Raw genomic sequence first — 18,674 nt, 5'->3', positions numbered from 1 at the left:
TGCAATGTCATTGCTCTGATTTCAGGTGTACATGTGTTGTAGCTCTGAATACGGGGGTACATGCGGTGTTATTGCTCTGAGTACGGGTGTATGTGTGCCGTTGGTCTGAATACGGGGTGCATGTGGTGATGTGACTCTGAATACGGGGGTGCATGTGGTGTCGTGTGGATTCATTTCAGTGCCCACTTTTTTCCTTTCCCCCAGACCCGCCGTACACTACTACCCTCCCCGATGAGCTGTCCGTCAGTGTCGGTGAGCCCATCCGGTTGCAGTGTTTGGCGCACGGGACTCCTCCTCTTAAATTCCAGTGGAGTAAAGTGAATGGTTCTGTGCCGCACTCCGCTGAGCTGCGTGACGGCGTCCTGCTCATCGGTCAGGCGGCAGCCGCAGACGCCGGCACCTACCGCTGTGCCGTCAGTAACAAGGTTGGAGAAAGTGCAGCCCTGACCCAGATCAGTGTTGTAGGTGAGTGAAGAAGAGCTCCGCCATGTTGTATCACCTTGGGGGCCACATCCTGGGGTCAGTCATGCTCCGCTGCCATCGCCCTCCTCACCGCAGGATCTTTGTGCTCACTGACTTCTCCTTTTTCCTCTCTGCAGCTCCCTTTTCTGTCCGGGTGTCACCTCAGGTCGACACCAAGGCTGTGAGTGACACGGCGGAGTTCACCTGCACCGTCCTGGGAGACCCCAGGGCAAAAATCCAGTGGATCAAAGAAGGCGGAGAGCTCCCATCTAATCACACAGTGGACGGGGCCCGGATCCGGTAAGAGGGGTCTCACCCCGGACACCTTGTCATTCCCCCCTCAGATCTAACCCTGGGTGTCGGGAATGCCGTGCCGTGTGCCCCAAGAGCTCAGGCGGGGGATCATTTACTGACTGCGGAGGTTTGACTGCTGGGGTCACCACAACCCTAAGAATGGGGCCCATCTGTATGCAGCACACTTCTTCTGGTCCAGTCCTTGTTTATGGGACCATCAGAGAACGTGGAGCACCGACCTCCCCTTCACACCATCCAGACAGAGTTCCTCCGTTCAGGAGCCGATCGAACCCCAGTGGTCATTGAGAGATCTCCCACCCTATGAAAAATTGTAGGAACACGTCCCTGGGCCGCCATCATCAGAGCCCAGGTGTGCAGCGCTTCTGCTTATGGGCCGTCACCACTCCTGCAGGTTGGCGTCTCATCTGCGAATCGCTTATACTCCGAGGATTATGCACCAACCGCTCTCCCCATTGTTATGAAGCGGTCCGACACCCCAAGGTCTTGCTCATCACCCCAAGGTTTGGCCCTTCATCCTGAGATCTGGCCCCATGTGTTCACCCCGAGGTCTGGCTCATCACCCCGAGGTCTGGCTCATCACCCTGAGGTCAGGCTTGTCATCCTGAGATCTGGCCCCATGTGTTCACCCCGAGGTCTGACTCATTACCCTGAGGTCTGGCCCGTCATCCTGAGATCTGGCCCCATGTGTTCACCCTGAAGTCTAATCTGTCACCCTAAGGTCTGGCTCTGTGTGCTGACTCTTAGGTTTGGTCCATCACCCTGAAGTCTGGCCCAGTGTGTTGACCCCTAGGTCTGGCCCCATGTGTTCACCCCGAGGTCTGGCTCATCACCCCGAGGTCTGGCTCATCACCCTGAGGTCTGGCCCATCATCCTGAGATCTGGCCCCATGTGTTCACCCCGAGGTCTGACTCATCACCCCAAGGTCTGGCCCGTCATCCTGAGATCTGGCCCCATGTGTTCACCCCGAGGTCTGGCTCATCACCCTGAGGTCTGACTCATCACCCCAAGGTCTGGCCCGTCATCCTGAGATCTGCCCCATGTGTTCACCCCAAGGTCTGGCTCATCACCCCAAGGTCTGACTCATCACCCCAAGGTCTGACCCGCCATCCTGAGATCTGGCCCCATGTGTTCACCCTGAAGTCTAATCCGTCACTCTAAGGTCTGACTCCGTGTGATGACTCTTAGGTTTGGTCCATCACCCTGAAGTCTGGCCCCGTGTGTTGACCCCTAGGTCTGGCCCCGTATGTTGACCATGAGGTCTGGCTTGTCACCCTGAGGTCTGGCCCGATGTGTTGACCCTGAGGTCTAGCCCGTCATCTCTAGGTCTAGTTCAGGGTGTTGACCCTGAGGTCTGGCTCATCACCCCAAAGTTTGGTCCAGTGTGTTGACCCTGAGGTCTGGTCCGTCACCCCGACGTCTGACCCTATTTATTCTCCCCAGGATCACCAACTTGGAGCGCAGGAATGAAGGCGTCTATACTTGCAGAGCCAGCAGCAAGTTTGGTCAGGCCCAAGACAGTGGAAAGCTGGTGGTCCAAAGTGAGTTCTAGGACCCCAGGACCGGATGGGGTCTGCTGGAGCTAGTCTGTCCCCGACGCACCCACATACTATGCCCATCTTCTCACCATCAGTGCTGCCGACAGTCAGAATTAACATCCGCACCTCGGTGCAGACCGTCCTGGCCGGAAACTCTGTGGAGTTTGAATGTCTTGCTATTGGAGACCCTCGTGCCAAAGTCACCTGGAGCAAAGTGGGAGGCCGGCTGCCGAGTGATGCCATTGTGAGCGGCGGCATGCTGCGGATGGAGCAGGTGAAGCAGTCAGATGCCGGACAGTACCGCTGCACAGTCACCAATCACGTGGGCGAGGTGCAGTCCCATGTTATCCTCCACGTGCAGTGTAAGGGGACATTCTTGTTTTATCTCCTCCTCTTCTTCCCCTCGATAACTCTCCTGACTCCTCATCATCTTCATCTTCACAGCTGTCCCGCAGATCGCTGCACAGCCGGAGATGAAGGAGATCACCACCGGATCCACCGCTGTCTTCCCCTGCCTGGCATCTGGATTTCCGGTGCCTGAAATCACATGGACTAAGGTACAGTGTGTGCAGCTCTCCACCAGGGGTACACCACCACATGTGGGCAGTCGGAGGAGCCCTCAGTACCAGGGGAACACCACTGCATATGCCCTGTCGAAAGGGCCCACACAGTACCCAAGGTACACCACCATATGTGGGTAGTCGGAAAGCCCCCCATTAACCAGGGAACACCACCACATGTGTACAGTTGGCGGGGCCTTCAGTACCCGAGATATACCACTATATGTTGGCAGTCGGAGGGCCCCCCGTAACTGGGGAACACCACCACATGTGTAGAGTTGGCGGTGGTACCCAAGATATACCACTATATGTTGGCAGTCGGAGGGCCCCCCGTAACTGGGGAACACCACCACATGTGTACATTTGGCGGTGGTACCCGAGATATACCACTATATGTTGGCAGTTGGAGGGCCTCCCGTAACTGGGGAACACCACCACATGTGGACAGTCATAGTCCCTCCCCCTGTAGATACATATGATGTCTGGGCTGTCTGACTCTCCTCTGTGTTGTGACAGCTGGAGGGCGACCTCCCCAGTGACGCTGGAATAGAGAATAACGTCCTCACAATACTGTCTGTGAAGCCTGAAGATGCCGGCACGTATGTGTGCACCGCCGCCAACCGTCAGGGCAGAGTTACCGCCTTCTCCATGCTGAAAGTGCGAGGTGAGACGGTGTATGAAGAGAATCTGCAGAGTTCCTTATCTCCATCTACGGACAGTTCTTGATATGGGAAAGGCTTTGGTGTTATGTGTTGTCTGGCAGAGGTCTTTCCAAAGGGCAGTGTCCTGTCTGGCAGAGGTCCTACCCAGGGGCAGTGTCCTGTCTGGCAGAGGTCTTTTCCAGGGCGGTGTCCTGTCCGGCAGAGTTCCTTCTCTGGGGTGATGTCCTGTCTGGCAGATGTCCTTCTCTGGAGCGGTGCCCTGTCCGTCAGAGGTCCTTCCCTGGGGAGACGTCCTGTCTGTCAGAGGTCCTTCCCCGCGGAGGTGTCCCGTCCATCAGAGGTCCTTCCCAGGGGCAGTGTCCTGTCCGGCAAAGGTCCTTCTCTGGGGTGGTGTCCTGTCCGGCAGAGTTCCTTCTCTGGGGTGATGTCCTGTCTGGCAGATGTCCTTCTCTGGTGCAGTGCCCTGTCCGGCAGAGGTCCTTCCCCGGGGAGACGTCCTCTCCGGCAGAGGTCCTTCCCCGGGGAGACGTCCTGTCCGTCAGAGGTCCTTCCCCGGGGAGACGTCCTGTCTGTCAGAGGTCCTTCCCCGGGGAGGTGTCCCGTACACCAGAGGTCCTTCACAGGGGCAGTTAAATAATACAAAACCCAGCACTCAACTTTGTAGTGTGAGGAAACGGAGAAATTTATTATATCCCAAGACAGTAAATGTTTTGGTCACACACAGGGACCTTCATCAGTAACTGCAAAGAGTACATATACTCAATTAAACAATCGGGATAACATAAATAAATAACACAAATTATAAATAAACAAAAACAAAGTATATACAAAACATATGCAATAACTTATGCATATGAATATGGCAAAAGGAATATTGCATGAATAATATCGGTGCTGGAGAGTGACCTATATGGTGGCACAGTGATAGAAGAATGGTGGAGGGTTACATACCGTATACTGGGATAGCGGGTAAAGTGGCCATATGGCCTGCCTGGGGGGTAGAACATGGAATATAGTGAAGGAATGAGAAAAGGGTGGTACAAGAAGAGAAGGCACAAGCGAAAAATGCATATGGACCTACCAAGAGTATGCCTCCAATATCACATTGGAAACCGGAGGTTAGAAGAGAGACTACAGCCTAAAGGAAAAAATGCATGTCACGGACCCTGGTAAAGATACCGTCTATTCTGAGACAATACTGGGTAGGGGATGGGTTAAATTGTTACCTATAGAATAGCTGTCATCGCGGTGTCCACCGCTGGATAGTGGTAGTGAGTGAGTGAGGGCCGGGAGGCTGTATTTATGGTAGAGGGCGGGAGAAGATCAGCTGATTTCGGTAGCGTGGTACATTACCGTCCAGTACATTACCGTCAACTACAAAGTTGAGTGCTGGGTTTTGTATTATTTGTGAATTACGGTTTGGGAACCTACCCATGCACCTTATCTGGTTGTGCACACGTTAATCTACTATACTGTCTTCCCAGGGGCAGTGTCCTGTATGGCAGAGGTCCTTCCCCGGGGAGGTGTCCCGTCCATCAGAGGACCTTCCCAGGGGTAGTGTCCTGTCTGGCAGAGGTCCTTCCCAGGGACAGTGTCCTGTCTGGCAGAGGTCCTTCCCAGGGACAGTGTCCTGTCTGGCAGAGGTCCTTCCCAGGGACAGTGTCCTGTCTGGCAGAGGTCCTTCCCAGGGGCAGTGTCCTGTCCGGCAGAGGTCCTTCCCAGGGGCAGTGTCCTGTCTGGCAGAGGTCCTTCTCTGGGGTGGTGTCCTGTCCGGCAGAGTTCCTTCTCTGGGGTGATGTCCTGTCTGGCAGATGTCCTTCTCTGGTGCGGTGCCCTGTCCGTCAGAGGTCCTGCCCCGGGGAGACGTCCTGTCCGTCAGAGGTCCTTCCCCGGGGAGGTGTCCCGTCCATCAGAGGTCCTTCCCAGGGGCAATGTCCTGTCTGGCAGAGGTCCTTCCCGGGGCAGTGTCCTGTCTGGCAGAGGTCCTTCCCAGGGGCAGTGTCCTGTCTGGCAGAGCTCCTTCCCAGGGGCAGAGTCCTGCCTGGCAGCGGTCCTCCCAGGGGAAGTGTCCTGTCTGGCAGAGGTCTTTTCCAGGGCAATGTCGTGTCTGGCAGAGTTACTTCTCTGGGGTGGTGTTCTGTCCGGCAGAGGTCCTTCTTTGGGGCAATGCCCTGTCTGGCAGAGTTCCTTCTCTGGGGCAATGCCCTGTCTGGCAGAGGTCCTTCCCAGGGGCAGTGTCCTGTCTGGCAGAGGCGTTTTCCAGGGCGGTGTCGTGTCCGGCAGTGGTCCTTCTCTTTGGCAATGCCCTGTCTGGCAGAGTTCCTTCTCTGGGGTGGTGTCCTGTCCGGCAGAGTTCCTTCTCTGGGGTGATGTCCTGTCTGGCAGATGTCCTTCTCTGGTGCGGTGCCCTGTCCGTCAGAGGTCCTGCCCCGGGGAGACGTCCTGTCCGTCAGAGGTCCTTCCCCGGGGAGGTGTCCCGTCCATCAGAGGTCCTTCCCAGGGGCAATGTCCTGTCTGGCAGAGGTCCTTCCCGGGGCAGTGTCCTGTCTGGCAGAGGTCCTTCCCAGGGGCAGTGTCCTGTCTGGCAGAGCTCCTTCCCAGGGGCAGAGTCCTGCCTGGCAGCGGTCCTCCCAGGGGAAGTGTCCTGTCTGGCAGAGGTCTTTTCCAGGGCAATGTCGTGTCTGGCAGAGTTACTTCTCTGGGGTGGTGTTCTGTCCGGCAGAGGTCCTTCTTTGGGGCAATGCCCTGTCTGGCAGAGTTCCTTCTCTGGGGCAATGCCCTGTCTGGCAGAGGTCCTTCCCAGGGGCAGTGTCCTGTCTGGCAGAGGCGTTTTCCAGGGCGGTGTCGTGTCCGGCAGTGGTCCTTCTCTTTGGCAATGCCCTGTCTGGCAGAGTTCCTTCTGTGGGGTGGTTTTCTGTCCGGCAGAGGTCCTTCTCCGGGTGCGGTGCTCTGTCCGGCAGAGGTCCTTCTCTAGGGCAATGCCCTGTCCGGCAGAGGTCCTTCTTTGGGGCGGTGTCTTATTCAGCAGAGGTCCGGCTCCAGGGCCGGGTTTCGTTCTATAAATGCAACACACCTGATGACCCCACAATAATCAATAATTCCCAGAACAAAATATCAACAAATTATATACATCATAACCACCAGGTGTACTGAACGGAAAAAGGGGAAACCACTCAAATAGAGAGTAAAAGAGAATATCCCAAAGACATAGGACCAAAAACATATATCAGACTATGAAATAAATTAAAATAGAAATGCCTTTATTATTACAGGTGACAATAAGTCGTACTAAATATTAACAAGTGCCTGTGCTCAGATAAACAATATAGTAAAAAGGTAATAAAAAGATTATATTATCTATCTATTATGATCTATAGGTATGACGGACCAGGAGATATAAAAATGAATCAACCAATCATGTTATATGATCCAGGTATAAAATCCCCAAGTAAAAATTATATATAAAAAACGAGAATCAAAAAATTGATAAATGAAAAGTGAAATAGATAAATATTAATAGTACACATATAGGTGCAATATGCGGAAAAAATCCCACCAGTATTGGAGAAAACAATTCAAAGTGTCGTAGTGCAAAGCAATAATCTGATAAAGATAAATAGTGTCAAAGAGCAAAAGTGCACAAATGGGACCAATACCAGTGGCATATACCTTTAAGGCCCGTCAAATTCCCGGCACAGCGCACTCCCAGACGCGCGTTTCGTAATTACTTCCTTCGTCAGGGGGTTACCCCTGGAAGTAAGGCTGGGTTCACATTGCGTCAATGGCAATGCGCTGACAGCATCCATTACATAGCAGCACTAACGCTATGTAACGGATACGTTAGCGCACCCATTGACTGCCACTATGCAGCACATCGCTAACGCATGTCATAATCGGCATGCGTTAGCGATGTGCCGTCATTCTGTGACCGACCCTCGGACGTGGGCTGCAGCGTTTCCAGGTCCGTCACCGATAGCGTAGGTGGAGCGATCTGTAAAAGGCACTAGCGTTGGTGCAGTCCGTTTAACACATGGGTTGAACGGACTGCACCAACGCAATGTGAACCTGACCTAATTCCAAAATGGGTCCTATGTCTTTGGGATATTCTCTTTTAGTCTGTTTTGTTCTGTAGAGGTTCGGCTCTAGGGCTGTGGCTTGTTCGGCACAGGTCCGTCTCTAAGGCCGTGTCTCGTTCGGCAGAGGTCTGGCTCCAGGGCCTTGTCTTGTTTGGCACAGGTTTGGTTCCAGGGTTGTGTTTTGTTCTGTAGAGCTCCGGCTCTGGGGCCTTGTCTTGTTCGGCACAGGTCCGTCTCTAAGGCTGTGTCTCGTTCGGCAGAGGTCTGGCTCCAGGGCCTTGTCTTGTTCGGCACAGGTCCGGCTCCATGGCCGTGTTTCATTCAGCAGAGGTCTGGCACCAGGGCCATGTTTTGTTTTGTAGAGGTCTGACTTTGGAGCCTTGTCTTGTTCAGCACAGGTCTGACTCCGGGCCTTGTCTTGTTCGGCACAGGTCCGGCTCTGGGGCCTTGTCTTGTTTGGCACAGGTCCGGCTCTGGGGCCTTGTCTTGTTCGGCACAGGTCTGGCTCCAAGGGCGTGTCTTGTTCGGCACAGGTCCAGCTCTGGGGCCTTGTCTTGTTCGGCACAGGTCCGGCTCCAAGGGCGTGTCTTGTTCGGCACAGGTCCAGCTCTGGGGCCTTGTTTTGTTCAGCACAAGTCCGGCTCCAGGACCTTGTCTTGTTCAGCACAGGTCCGGCTCCAGGGCCTTGTCTTGTTCGGTACAGGTCCGGCTCCAGGGCCATGTCTTGTTCGGCACAGGTCTGGCTCTGGGGCCTTGTCTTGTTCAGCACAGGTCCGGCTCCAGGGCTGTGTTTTGTTCTGCAGACCTCTGGCTTTGGATCCTTGACTTGTTTGGCACAGGGCCGTGGCCTGTTCAGCCTAGGTCCAGCCTTGGGGCCTTGTCTTGTTCGGCACAGGTCCGGCTCTTGGGCCGTCCATCATCTCTTCTGTTTTTCTTCATATATTTCAGAGAGGGTTGTGCCGTATTTCACCGGTCATTCCCACCTTGCTCTGCCAAGCCTGAAAGATGCCCACAAGAAATTTGATATAAAGATCACCTTCCGGCCAGACTATGCCGATGGTAAGAGCGCTGCGATGGCGTGCACTGTATGTATATATTCTATATACACCGTGAAGGGTCTGGGGTAATGATGGAGCTTTCCTCTACGAGTCCTGGAGGAGTTGCCGGTGGGGATGGTTATTGCTGCACATTGCGGCTCCTGTATGAGCATCTCTGATGACTGACTGTAATATCAGTCACCTCCGCTCTTACTGTAAAGACCCCCTCCATGGTATTAGACCTGTGACTCCCAGGTGCAGGTCTCCTCTCACTCTGTACTACTCTTCTCTCCTCCAGCCCTCGTCCTGTACTCTGGTAAGTGCCCGGCCTTGCATGTCAGCCTGCACAGCCATCCTCCCGGCTGACTCCATGTTTGCAGTGTTCAGGATGGCGAGTTACTGTAGATTTGCGTGAACCCTCGTCCTGTAGAGCAGCGGCCCCCCCCCCGTTCAGTCACAGCATGCTCAGAAACCGAGAAATGACTCCCATCATGCATTGCTGTGTACACCATGTGATTGTAGCAGATTCCTCTGGGGTTGAGACCCCGACGTGTCACCTCCTCCCACCACCAAAACAACCCTGGGTGGAGCCATTCAGTGTTCAGCATCACTCCCATCATCCCCCTTCTTGCAGAGGCCTTGGTATCACTCCCATCATTCCCTCCTTGCAGAGGCCTTGGTATCACTCCCATCATTCCCTCCTTGCAGACGCATTGGTATCACTCCCATCATTCCCTCCTTGTAGAGGCTTCAGTATCAAACTCATCACAGGAGTGTGTGTGTCAGGAGAGTGCGTGTCAAGAGAGTGTCAGGAGTGTGCGTGTCGAGAGAGTCAGGAGTGTGCGTGTCAGGAGAGTGTGTCAAGAGACTGTCAGGAGTGTGCGTGTCAGGAGTGTGCTTGTCAAGAGAGTGTCAGGATTGTGCGTGTCAAGAGAGTGTCAGGAGTGTGCGTGTCAGGAGAGTGTGTGTCAAGAGAGTGTCAGGAGTGTGCGTGTCAAGAGAGTGTCAGGAGTGTGCGTGTCAGGAGTGTGTGTGTCAGGAGAGTGTCAGGAGTGTGCTTGTCAGGAGAGTGTCAGGCCCTTTTTTCTCTCCCAGCCTCCGTATGTGATGCATGTACAGTAATCCTCTGTGATGTGACGCTCGCTCTCTAATACAGCCTCTAATCTACAGACAGAGGTCGGTGATTTGTCACTCGTGCTGTGTGAGAAGTTTTTTGTACTTGTTTTTAACTAATAAATCAATAAATAAATGCACAAAGTGACCTGGGGTCCCCCCCCTGTTTTAATAACCAGCTGAGGGAAAGCAGACAGCTTTGGGGTGATATTAATAGCATAGGAATGTGGCATGGATATTGGCCCCCTCCCAGACTAATGACGCCAATCTTAAGCCACCCGAGAATTGGTGAATCAATTTGATGAGCCAATTCTTATGCTTGACAAATGGAAAGAGATGGGGAAATGGAAATTCAGCTCACCGCATCTAGAGGCACGATGTCGGGTGGAGGTAGATCGCTTGGAGCCATCCCGGTCTTGGACGTAATCAAGTGTAAAAAGGAAAAAGGAGGAAAGTAATCTCCAGCGATGACAAACCAAGGTGTAAAAATATTTATAAAAATGTGCTTTTATTATTCCAATATTAAAGATAAAGGTGCTGGTGACCATCAGAAATCCACAGGAGACCGAGCCACGCGTTTCAGCTCAGAGCCAGAATCATGGTGTATGACAAAGTGGGAAGGGATCTGATGTGTCCGTCTCCAGCTCCGCACAGGGGTATGCGGGGATAAGCAGGTAGGATGTATAAGAGCCGGGGAAAAAACGCAACAAAGTGACCTTTACCCCCTAGAGAAACAGTCATTCCATTGTGGAGGCGAGTTCATGCCGTCCGCCCCACGTCATATAAGACATTTATACTATGGAGGCTAATAAAAGAGCAAAGAGGCTGAAGCATGGGGCTATACAGACTGCACCCGAAAAAGAGCTGAGTCTAGAGTACACAACATGGACCGACAGATGTTATCAGAACCAGCCTAGTAATACCAGCCTGCTGCTGTCTCCTCTGTTGGTTATTAGAAATAGGGGGGAACACATGTCATTTTTGGAGGGGTCTCCCCTTTTTAATAACCAGTAAAGGCTGCACAGACATGTGAGCTGATATTAATAGGCTGGGCAGCTTCATGGATATTGGCTCCTTCCCAGAATAATAACACTGGCCCCAGCTGTCTGCTTTCCCTCAGCTGGGTAATAATAATAAGGGGACCCCACAGCATTTTTTCACATAATGTTATATTTATTAGCTAAATCCGTGTACAGTGATGATAGTATATGTCACGGACATCTCTCCTGACTCGTCACGCTGTGCATTTACTGTGCTCGGCTGATGAAATGTCAGGTTTCCTATGAGATGTGTGTACATATGGGGCGCTATATGCATGGTCCGTGTGCCGTGCAGTTTTGTTTTTTTGTCTTGCACCCATAGACTTGCATTGGTGAATTCCGTCCGCTTTAAGCGGCATACTGCGATTTCTTTCTCCCATTGCATTCGCCAATGTTAGATGCCGATGAACGAATCCTAACGCTGTTGGATCTCCACAGGAATGCTGGTCTACAGCGGGCAGAAGAAAAGCAAAGGCGCAGACTTCATGTCCTTCGGCCTTGTAGGAGGACGCCCAGAATTCCGGTGAGGAGGGCGGTTGTGGGGTTATTACTGGGGGCTGTGGGGTCATTCCTGGGGTGGTTGTAGGGTCATATCTAGGGTGATTGTGGGGTCATATCTGGGGGGGTTGTGGGCTCATATCTAGGGTGGTTATAGGGTCATATCTGGGGGGTTGTGGGGTCATATCTAGGGGGGTTGTAGGGTCATATATAGGGGGTTGTGGGGTCATATCTAGAGGGGTTGTGGGGTCATATCTAGGGGGTTGTAGGGTCATATCTAGGGGGGTTGTGAGGTCATATCTAGGAGGGTTGTGGGATCATATCTAGGGGGTTGTGGGGTCATATCTAGGGGGGTTGTGGGGTCATATCTAGGGGGGTTGTGGGGTCATATCTAGGGGGGTTGTGTGGTGATATCTAGAGGGGTTGTGGCTTTCCTGGTGGGGGGCTGTGGGGTCATTCCTGGGGTGGTTGTAGGGTCATATATAGGGAGGTTGTGTGGTCATATCTAGTCGGGTTGTGGCTTCTTTCCTGGTGGGGGCATATGGGGTCATATCTAGAGAAAGTTGTGGCTTCATTCCTGACGGGGATGTTGTGGGTTGACTCCCGGTGGGGAGATGTGGGGTAAATACAGAGGGGTTTTGGGGTCATTCCAGGGGGGTTGTGGGGTCATTTCTATGGGGGTTGTGGGGTTATGTCTGGGGGGAGTTGTGGGGTCAAAGCTGGAGGGGGTGTATAGCCATCTTTACATTCTGAATGTGGCTGGAAGATGCCTCCTCGCTCGCAGTCTGATCCACTCGTGCAGGGAGCAGACTGCCAGGCTGCTACCTTCTGTGACATCCATGAAGCTTCAGACCTCGTGATGCGTCTCCCGTCTGATTACAGATTTGATGCCGGTTCGGGGATGGCGACGATCCGGTACCCCATACCCATTAGTCTTGGTGAGTTCCATACTGTGACCCTATACAGGAATCTGAACCAAGGATCTCTGGTGGTGGATAACCAGACGCCTGTGAACGGCAGCTCCCAGGTACCTCGTCCTTGTGGACACTTCTTACATGTGGTCACCCAACCGTGTGATAGTCACCCTTATTCCACGTCTCCTTCCCCTGTGCAGGGCAAATTCCAAGGTCTGGACCTGAATGAAGAGCTGTATCTCGGAGGTTATCCAAACTTTGAGACCGTGTCCAAGACCGACTTGAGCAGAGGGTTTGTGGGTGAGTAGAGACTAGTCCCTGTTCTTGCATCGTCTCCTCACGGTAAGGAGACATCTCTCACGGTAATGCCCTTGTGCCCCCCAGGCTGCGTCCGTCAACTGGTCATCCAGGGTGAGGAAGTCATCTTCAAGGACTTGGATCTCAGTGCAAACAGCATCTCCAACTGCCCGACCTGTAGAGACCGACCCTGCAAGGTGAAGGTCCCGGCCGGAGGAGACGTGTCCACATGGAGGGCACCTGCATCCTTACAATCCATATGTGAACATACTGCGCTGGCCACCTCCCCTCTGCCCACCTCTGCAGCGTCCAGGAGGCGGCCCTGATATTGCTGCACCGGCTGGCCACCTCCCCTGTCCACCTCTGCAGCGTCCAGGAGGCGGCCCCGATATTGCTGCACTGGCTGGCCACCTCCCCTTTGTCCACCTCTGCAGCGTCCAGGAGGCGGCCCCGATATTGCTGCATCGGCTGGCCACCTCCCCTCTGTCCACCTCTGCAGCGTCCAGGAGGCGGCCCCGATATTGCTGCACTGGCTGGCCACCTCCCCTTTGTCCACCTCTGCAGCGTCCAGGAGGCGGCCCCGATATTGCTGCACCGGCTGGCCACCTCCCCTTTGTCCACCTCTGCAGTGTCGAGGAGGCGGCCCCGGTATTGCTGCACCGGCTGGCCACCTCTGCAGCGTCCAGGAGGCGGCCCTCATTTTGCTGCAACGGCTGGCCACCTCCCCTCTGTCCACCTCTGCAGTGTCCAGGAGGCGGCCCCGATATTGCTGCATCGGCTGTCCACCTCTCCTCTGTCCACCTCCCCTCCGTCCACCTCTGCAGTGTCCAGGAGGCGGCCCCGATATTGCTGCATCGGCTGTCCACCTCTCCTCTGTCCACCTCCCCTCCGTCCACCTCTGCAGTGTCCAGGAGGCGGCCTCGGCAGTGCTGACTAGCAGGGTTGAGCGACATTAGGGTCGGGTCTCTCTCTCTCTCCTCGGACACAGTGTAAATCAGTACATTCCTCGGACTGTGTAAATCGCTACATCCAACACGGTAAGATGGCGTTTCTACCCCCACCCCCTGTGATGCCGCAGAAAGCAAGACGACACCTATGTCATCACGCTGCCCACACTCCTTCATTGGCTGAAAAAAATGGTTACAGCGTCATACGAAACGCGACTTTGGCGTGAAGATCGCCGACCGCATGGCCGATCCCACGCTGGGATCGGCTCGGGTTTCACGAAACCCGACTTTGCCGAAAGTCGGCGACTTATGAAATTGACCAATCCGTTTCGCTCAACCCTACTGACGAGAGAGAGAAGAAAAAAAACAAACAAACAAAAAAGAACCCATATACTTGCATTGGGTTTCGTGTTTCGGTCGGCCACCCGACTTTTCACAATAATCGGCCGATTTCACACGATCCGACTTTCGAGAAAGTCGGGTTTCACGAAACCCTACTCGATCCTAAAAAAGCAAAAGTCGCTCAACCCTAGTGCTGACCCCTTTCTCTATGAATTCCCTTCCTAACCAGGAGGCTTCTTTTCTCATTTCAGAACAGAGGAATATGTCGGGATTCGGACAGCAGCAGTTACGTCTGCGATTGTCCTCCCAGCTTTGCTGGCAGCAACTGTGAACACCAGCAGGCCCTGCACTGTCACCCAGGTACTGCAGGGGCACCGGGCCCTGGGGGGCTGCACCCACTGGCCATCTTCCTCACCTCCATTCTCCTCCTCAGGTGCCTGTGGGCATGAAGCCACCTGCATCAACCGCGCTGATGGGACGGGATACACCTGCCGCTGCCACCTGGGCAAATCTGGCGAGAAGTGCATGGACGGTAAGGAGCGGTGACCCAGTGCCCCCTCATAGGAGCCCAGTTCCCACCCTGTGCCTGACTGTGCCCTCTCTCCTGCAGGTGTCATGGTGAACACCCCTTCATTTAATGGAGAAACCTCCTACATCTCGTACCCGTCGCTCACCAACATCCACAATGACCTGCGGGTGGACCTGGAGTTCAAGCCCCTGGCTCCCAGCGGCCTGATATTCTTCAGTGGGGGGCAGGGCGCTCCGGTGGAGGACTTTGTGTCGCTGACCATGGCCGGAGGACATCTGGAGTTCCGCTATGAGCTGGGATCAGGTACGGTCGTATCCCGGGGCGGACGGCTGACGCTAAGAATGTGTTTCCTTCTGCGCTCCTGCTACGCAAATGTCCTAGGACTAGTCCGGCCCCACACGTAAGCCCCTCCCCCGCTGCGTGATTGACTAGACCGTGGTCCCCGCGTGCTCCGTGTACGCTCACGGCGCAAAATGTCGTGGGCATGCATAGAAAAGGCAAGGGGCCGCAGCTGACGTCACACATGGGCAAGACTTGTCCGGAGGATTCGGCGCCCCCCGCTGGACTAGTCCTGAGCGATATTCATGGCTCAAGGTTAGAAGTGTCTGTGTATATTGGGGGCAGCGGAGCCATGTGGCAGGTCTGAGGGGCGGCAGGTCTGAGGGGCAGCAGGTCTGAGGGGCGGCAGATCTGAGGGGCGGCAGATCTGAGGGGCGGCAGATCTGAGGGGCGGCAGGTCTGAGGGCGGCAGGTCTGAGGGGCGACAGGTCTGAGGGGCGGCAGGTCTATGGGGCAGCAGGTCTGAGGGGCAGCCGGCCGGAGAATCTGCCCTGCAGTCACTGAGCTCGGAGCAGGAGCTGCTGCTCACAGTCACATCTGCAGCTTCATCTCCCCCCACCCCACACAGCAATATATCCCAGCATGTCAGACGAGCAATAGTGTAAGGTGCGACTGACTGCAGCACCGCAGCAAGAGACCTCAGCCAGTGACCACAGCAAGAGACCTCAGCCAGTAACTACAGCGCCGCAGCAAGAGACCTCAGCCAGTGACCGCAGCAAGAGACCTCAGCCAGTGACCGCAGCAAGAGACCTCAGCCAGTAACTGCAGCGCCGCAGCAAGAGACCTCAGCCAGTGACCGCAGCAAGAGACCTCAGCCAGTAACTGCAGTGCCGCAGCAAGAGACCTCAGCCAGTGACCGCAGCGCCGCAGCAAGAGACCTCATCCAGTGACCGCAGCAAAAGAGCTCAGCCAGTGACCGCAGCAAGAGAGCTCAGCCAGTGACCGCAGCAAGAGACCTCAGCCAGTGACTGCAGCGCCGCAGCAAGATACCTCAGCCAGTGACCGCAGCACCGCAGTAAGAGACCTCAGCCAGTGACTGCAGCGCCACAGTAAGAGACCTCAGCCAGTGACCGCAGCAAGAGAGCTCAGCCAGTGACCGCAGCAAGAGAGCTCAGCCAGTGACCGCAGCAAGAGAGCTCAGCCAGTGACCGCAGCGCCGCAGCAAGAGACCTCAGCCAGTGACCGCAGCGCCGCAGTAAGAGACCTCAGCCAGTGACCGCAGTGCCGCAGTAAGAGACCTCAGCCAGTGACCGCAGCGCTGCAGTAAGAGACCTCAGCCAGTGACCGCAGCGCTGCAGTAAGAGACCTCAGCCAGTGACCGCAGCCAGTGACTGCAGCGCCACAGCAAAAGACCTCAGCCAGTGACTGCAGCGCCGCAGCAAGAGACCTCAGCCAGTGACTGCAGCGCCGCAGCAAGAGACCTCAGCTCTGCAGCCAGTGACTGCAGCAACACAGTCAGTGACCTCAGCTCTGCAACCAGTGACCTCAGCTCTGCAGCCAGTGACCGCAGCGTCGCAGCTAGTGACCTCAGCTCTGCAGCCATTGACCGCAGCGCCGTAGCTAGTGACCTCAGCTCTGCAGCCAGTGACCTCAGCGCCGCAGTTAGTGACCCCCTGCTCTGTAGCCGGTGACCGCAGCTCTGCTGCCAATGACCGCAGCACAGCAGATAGTGAACTCAGCTCTGCAGCCAGTGACCGCAGCTTCGCAGCTAGTGACCTCAGCTCTGCTGCCAATGACCGCGGCGTCGCAGCTAGTGACCTCAGCTCTGCAGCTAGTGACCGCAGCGCCGCAGCTAGTGACTTCAGCTCTGCAGCCAGTAACCTCAGCACTGCAGATAGTGAACACAGCTCTGCAGCCGGTGACCACAGCTCTGCTGCCATTGCTGCCAATGACCGCAGCACCGCAGATAGTGACCTCAGCTCTGCAGCCAGTAACCTCAGCACTGCAGATAGTGAACACAGCTCTGCAGCCGGTGACCACAGCTCTGCTGCCAATGACCGCAGCACCGCAGATAGTGACCTCAGCTCTGCAGCTAGTGACCTAAGCTCTGCAGCCAGTGACCTCAGCTCTGTAGCTAGTGACCGCAGCTCTGCAGCTAGTGACTTCAGCTCTGCAGCCAGTGACCTCAGCACCGCAGATAGTGAACTCAGCTCTGCAGCCAGTGACCGCAGCGTCGCAGCTAGTGACCTCAGCTCTGCAGCCAGTGACCTCAGCTCTGCTGCCAATGACTGCAGTGTCGCAGCTAGTGACCTCAGCTCTGCAGCTAGCGCCGCAGCTAGTGACTTCAGCTCTGCAGCCAGTGACCTCAGCACTGCAGATAGTGAACTCAGCTCTGCAGCCGGTGACCGCAGCTCTGCTGCCAATGACCACAGCACCGCAGATAGTGACCTCAGCTCTGCAGCCAGGGACCGCAGCTCTGCTGCCAATGACCGCAGCACCGCAGATAGTTAACTCAGCTCTGCAGCTAGTGACCTCAGCTCTGCTGCCAATGACTGCAGCACCGCAGATAGTGAACTCAGCTCTGCAGCCAGTGACCTCAGCTCTGCTGCCAATGACCGCAGCACCGCAGATAGTGAACTCGGCTCTGCAGCCAGTGACCGCAGTGTCGTAGCTCGTGACCTCAGCTCTGCTGCCAATGACCGACGTGTCGCAGCTAGTGACCTCAGCTCTGCTGCCAATGACCGCAGCGTCGCAGCTAGTGACCTCAGCTCTGCAGCCAGTGACCTCAGCTCTGCAGCTAGTGACCTCAGCTCTGCAGCTAGTGACCTCAGCTCTGCAGCTAGTGACCGCAGCTCTGCAGCCAGTGACCTCAGCTCTGCAGCTAGTGACCGCAGCGCCACCGCTAGTGACCTCAGGTCTGCAGCTAGTGACCGCAGTGCAGCAGCTAGTGACCTCAGCTCTGCAGCCAGTGACCTCAGCTCTGCAGCCAGTGACCTCAGCTCTGCAGCTAGTGACCTCAGCACTGCAGCCAGTGACCTCTGCTCTGCAGCTAGTGACCTCCGCTCTGCAGCTAGTGACCGCAACGTTGCAGCTAGTGACCGCAGCGCCGCAGCTAGTGACCGCAGCGCCGCAGCTAGTGACCTCAGTCTCATCGCAGGGATGGCAGTTCTGAGAAGTGCTGACCCAATTACTCTGGGACAATGGCACAAAGCATCTGCAGAGAGAATCAACAAGGATGGCACGCTACAGGTGGATGGGACCCCCGCTGTGAAGAGGTCCTCTCCTGGTAAAAGCCTTGGCCTCAACCTGAAGACCCTGATGTACCTGGGGGGTGTGGACCGTTCTGTGAGCCTCCCCTCCGCCATCAACATCACACAGCCGTATCAGGGCTGCATCGGAGAAGTGAGTACACGGGGCTCCCCTGTAGCAATTCAGGGTGAGGTGGTCCCTGGATAATGCGGTGGTCCCGGCCTCGGGGTCTTGGTTCTGATTGTGGTTTTTATTGTATTTTTTTAGGTTTCCATCAATGGCAAAAAAGTGGATGTCTCCTACAGCTTTGTAGAAAGCCACAGTGTGAGTCAGTGCTACGACCGCTCGCCCTGCGACCGTATGCCCTGTCTGCACAGAGGCCGGTGCATTCCAACCGGCGAGTCCGAGTACCAGTGCCAGTGCCGTCATGGCTTTACAGGTGAGCGCAAGAACCCGAATGTAAATATCCACTGTCACGATAATGTAAAAATGTCATACTGTGAGTTTAGTTTCAGAAGGTTACCTGGCTTTCCAGACACACGCTGCAGATTCGACCCCATTTTCTCCCCCTCTGCATTCGCTCATACAACAAACAAAGCCCTATGGCAGACACTCTGTGCAACTTAATACCAATGTGTGAGCAGTTTATGGCTTTTAGCTGCACCAGACTCTGTGAAAACTACTCATTCACTCCTCCCAACCAATACCAGCCAAAACTGGTATAGCCACTTCCAAACTGCAGGCATTTCTTTGTTCTCTTAACGTGTTATATATGGGCACCGATCCGGGCTAGAGATATAAGAATTATATATTCCGGAT

General features: G+C 55.0%; 1 protein-coding gene across 5 annotated transcripts in view; it reads left to right on the top strand.

Annotated features, from left to right (window-relative positions):
• Positions 1–18,674, top strand: part of HSPG2 (heparan sulfate proteoglycan 2) — a 237,714-nt gene that overhangs the window by 197,653 nt on the left and 21,387 nt on the right. For 3 of the 5 annotated variants that reach the window (XM_077260474.1, XM_077260476.1, XM_077260475.1), the window contains 17 exons: positions 205–465; positions 600–762; positions 2,218–2,315; positions 2,408–2,674; positions 2,757–2,869; positions 3,389–3,536; positions 8,559–8,669; positions 8,946–8,963; positions 11,239–11,323; positions 12,181–12,325; positions 12,413–12,512; positions 12,597–12,706; positions 14,050–14,158; positions 14,232–14,330; positions 14,409–14,630; positions 17,764–18,008; positions 18,123–18,294. In XM_077260474.1, the coding sequence (XP_077116589.1) occupies positions 205–465; positions 600–762; positions 2,218–2,315; positions 2,408–2,674; positions 2,757–2,869; positions 3,389–3,536; positions 8,559–8,669; positions 8,946–8,963; positions 11,239–11,323; positions 12,181–12,325; positions 12,413–12,512; positions 12,597–12,706; positions 14,050–14,158; positions 14,232–14,330; positions 14,409–14,630; positions 17,764–18,008; positions 18,123–18,294 (2,466 nt within the window). The remainder of the gene's footprint in view (positions 1–204; positions 466–599; positions 763–2,217; positions 2,316–2,407; positions 2,675–2,756; positions 2,870–3,388; positions 3,537–8,558; positions 8,670–8,945; positions 8,964–11,238; positions 11,324–12,180; positions 12,326–12,412; positions 12,513–12,596; positions 12,707–14,049; positions 14,159–14,231; positions 14,331–14,408; positions 14,631–17,763; positions 18,009–18,122; positions 18,295–18,674) is intronic. The other 2 variants (XM_077260477.1, XM_077260478.1) reach the window with 1 other exon arrangement.

The sequence above is a fragment of the Ranitomeya variabilis genome, chromosome 4 (assembly GCF_051348905.1).
Source record: "Ranitomeya variabilis isolate aRanVar5 chromosome 4, aRanVar5.hap1, whole genome shotgun sequence".
Lineage (NCBI taxonomy): Eukaryota > Metazoa > Chordata > Amphibia > Anura > Dendrobatidae > Ranitomeya > Ranitomeya variabilis.
This window is presented reverse-complemented; position numbering and strand designations above follow the sequence as displayed.